Raw genomic sequence first — 3,140 nt, forward strand, 5'->3', positions numbered from 1 at the left:
GCCCTCCGCTCCCAGGGCCCCGTCCCAGCAGGACAGCTGCAGAGGGGGCTGCAAGCCCTGGTCCCAGTGACACATTTACCAACAAGAAGTCCCTAACAGGCGTCACAGGGACAGAGCTGGGCGCCAACCTCATGGAAGAGTGCGCTCACTCACAGGCCCTGGACCAGGGGCAGGCAATCCAAGCACAGAAGCAGTTGTTTTATATTTAATTTACAAAAGAGACCCCAAAATAATAATAATAAACTACCCAGGAGCAGGGGAGTGGGCCATGCCCCTCTTCCTCTGGCAGGGACAGAAGGGGTCCCCCAAGGGACTGCCCCTCCCCCTTAGAACAGGGGGTGAGAGCGGATGGGGATCCCTCCAGGCATCCCAGGGGCTCTGCCCCCTCTGGGCTCATTCGTCCACCTTGTGCAGGCTCCTACATGCCTGGCAGAGCCCTTGTGGCAGAGGCCAGCTTGCCCGAAGCCAGGTGGGAGATCCCTACAAAGTCCAGGTGAGGGCTAGGGCTGCCGCGGCCAGCAGGCCAGTGAGGTGGGACCCAGCCCAGGCCCCCCTGGTACCCCCGCCTGCCCGCCCACGGTCCCACTGGCATTGCTCGCCGCCCCAGCCTAAGTAGCATTGGCATTGAAAGTGCTTCTGCAGGTGGTCGAGGTCGGCCCAGCTGAGCTCCCCCTCTGGCCGCAGCGGGGGCTCACCCGGCGTGTGGCTGGGCACTAGGCGGAAGCTGCTGGCGCTGAGGTGCAGAAAGGTGTTGGTGCTGGGGTCTCGGCGCACGCAGCGCCCGTGGCCGTGGCACTGGGCCCAGCTGCAGTAGTGGGCGGCCCAGGACACGTTGACGACGTAGGGGATCAGCACCCGCATCAGGTAGTCCTTGAGATACTGGCACGTCTCCTGGGGGCAGAGGCCAGGAATCAGGTCAGCTGCCTCCGCCCAGACCCAGACGGACGCTGTGCCCACGATGTCGTGCCCACACCTTCTTGAGCCGGTGACACACGTATACACGCGGTTGTGCCCGAGCCCTCCCTGTCCCTGCGCCTACTGAGAAGGGGTAGGGGCAGAGGCTGGAGCCTGCGGGGCAGCAGGGAAGGGTTCAGGACAGCACGTCCCCGTTCCTGGGAGCAGGGGAAGAGGCCTCGTCTTTTCTGTTGGGACCAGGGATGTCTTGGGTAGGAGACAGACAAGGGGGCCAGACTAGGTTTGCCCACCTTGAGGTTGGCAGCCAAAAGCCTGAACACTCACCCTGCTCCTGCAGAGCCTGCAGGCGGGAAGGCTGGGGGGGTCACTTACCATGCTGGTGGTGAAGCCTGCGTCGCCCCAGAGGATGACCCCGGCTGCGCCCAGGGCGGCGCTCTCGCCAATGGTGGAGATGAGATCCATCTGTGGGGACAGTGGTCACTGGGGGCTGAGGCTGCAGGGAGGAGGGCACACGGGTGGGCAGGCCCCTCCTGTTCTGACTTGGTGACCTTCCCCCAGCCCCGTCCTCCCCTCTCACTCTCAGACACGGGCCCCATTTCACTCTCTCTTAAGTGTTTAAGCCATTTCCGCCCCCTCTTTGGGCCTCCTTTCTGGAGCCTAGGATGTATCTACCAAGAGAGACCCCAAATCAGCTGCCCACGCCCACACCCAGGCCCCTGCTCTGTCCTGGGCTTCCTGGCAGACTTTGGGGTCGATTCTCAGCACGTCTGGGCCTTGATTTTCTCATCTGCAACATGGAGATAACGATGCTACCCTTTCACCAGGTTCTAGAGAGACTGAGGGGAGTGGAGGGGAGGTAGCCAGTGCAGGGGGGGCAGGAGGCCCTCGGGAACTCCAACTGCAGTGGCTCCCGAGGAGGAAGGCAGGGCCGGGGAGGTGCGTACCTGGCTAAGGCCCGTGAGACGGCGGCTGTAGGTGGGCCGCGTGAAGACGTAGACTGGGAGCGCGTGGCTGGGGTGGTGGGTGCGAGCGACACGGAGGGCCTCCTGGACGCGGAAGCTGACGAAGTTGCGGCCGTGGGCCGTGGAAGCCAGCGCCTCCTCCAGGTAGACGGAGGGGAAGAGGGCCGTGCTCTCGGCCCACAGCCAGGCCAGCTGGTCGTTTCGGGAGACCTCCACGTCGGGGCAGCGGCCGGTGTAGGTCTCCCAGTTCTGCACGTAGTCGTGGTTGTAACAGTCGGGGAAGAGGTAGAAGCCCCAGAGGTGCTGGGGCCGGAATCTCTTGGCGGAGCGCAGCGTCCTCAGCATGAACTCCCGAGCGCCGAACTCGAACTCGTACTGCGCCTGCTTGCCGACGCGGTCTGGCGGCCAGTCGGGGTGGCGGCTGGCCACCAACTGGCGCGACAGCTGGCGGTACACGTCCTTGTCCTGCCAGTTGCGCACCCACACGGGCCGCCAGTCCTCCCAGTCGATGACCGCCAGGCCTGCGGGCTCCTGCCGGCGGATGTAGTGCTCCACGCGCTCCTGCAGCATGTCCAGGTGCGCCCGCAGGACGCTGTCGTTCTGGGGCACCCCACCGTGCACCGGCTTCCCCTCCGAATCGAAGTAAGGGTACAGGCCTAGCCGCTCCCGGTAGAAGATGGTGATGTTCTGGTCCACGAAGCCCTCGTTAGGGGAGGCCTGCACGTCGAAGGCCTTCTCCTCCAGGTCCAGCGGCACCTTGAGGCGGGGGCCACAGTCCTGCGTGGGCACGTCCCATGCCACCACGAAGGGCCGGCCGGTGAAGATGGGCGTCGCTGTGGGCTTGAGCTCCTTGGCCCGTGCTACCGCCAACGCCAGGGCCAGGGCCAGGATGATGGCGGGGCTCAGGCCTGCCCACATGCTGGGGGCTGCAGGAAGCGGTGTCACCTGCCTGGCACCGGCTCAGGAGCTGAGGAAAGGGTGAGAGAGAGCAAGTCAGCCCAGAGAGCCTGGAGTGCGGCCGCTAGCCCATCCACCTGCCGAAGCCCACGCTGTCAGACAGGGACCCCGGCTGTCACAGGTCTGAGACCACAGGCCACCGCGGGGCAAGCACGACCCCGGGAGCTCACGGCAGGCGGTAAGCGGCGGCCTCGGCTGGGAAAGGACCTGTTCGGTCCGTGACCACTGAGAACGGGGCGAGTCGAGCTATGGACTCGCTGCCGAGGCACTCGGATGCCCGGCCCCCGCCCCCATCGCTTCGCAGCG

General features: G+C 65.3%; 1 protein-coding gene across 1 annotated transcript in view; it reads right to left on the bottom strand.

Moving 5' to 3' along the window:
• Window positions 1–184: 184 nt before the first annotated feature.
• HYAL2 (hyaluronoglucosaminidase 2) overlaps window positions 185–3,140 on the bottom strand; it is a 4,564-nt gene continuing 1,608 nt past the window's right edge. Inside the window, exons 2-4 of the mRNA XM_006770459.2 lie at window positions 1,860–2,844; window positions 1,288–1,377; window positions 185–891 (exon numbers count right to left, since the gene is read on the bottom strand). Coding sequence (XP_006770522.1) covers window positions 481–891; window positions 1,288–1,377; window positions 1,860–2,795 — 1,437 coding nt within the window. The 5' untranslated portion in view covers window positions 2,796–2,844 and the 3' untranslated portion in view covers window positions 185–480. The remainder of the gene's footprint in view (window positions 892–1,287; window positions 1,378–1,859; window positions 2,845–3,140) is intronic.

This window comes from Myotis davidii, unplaced genomic scaffold (genome assembly GCF_000327345.1).
Source record: "Myotis davidii unplaced genomic scaffold, ASM32734v1 scaffold663, whole genome shotgun sequence".
NCBI classification, from domain to species: domain Eukaryota; kingdom Metazoa; phylum Chordata; class Mammalia; order Chiroptera; family Vespertilionidae; genus Myotis; species Myotis davidii.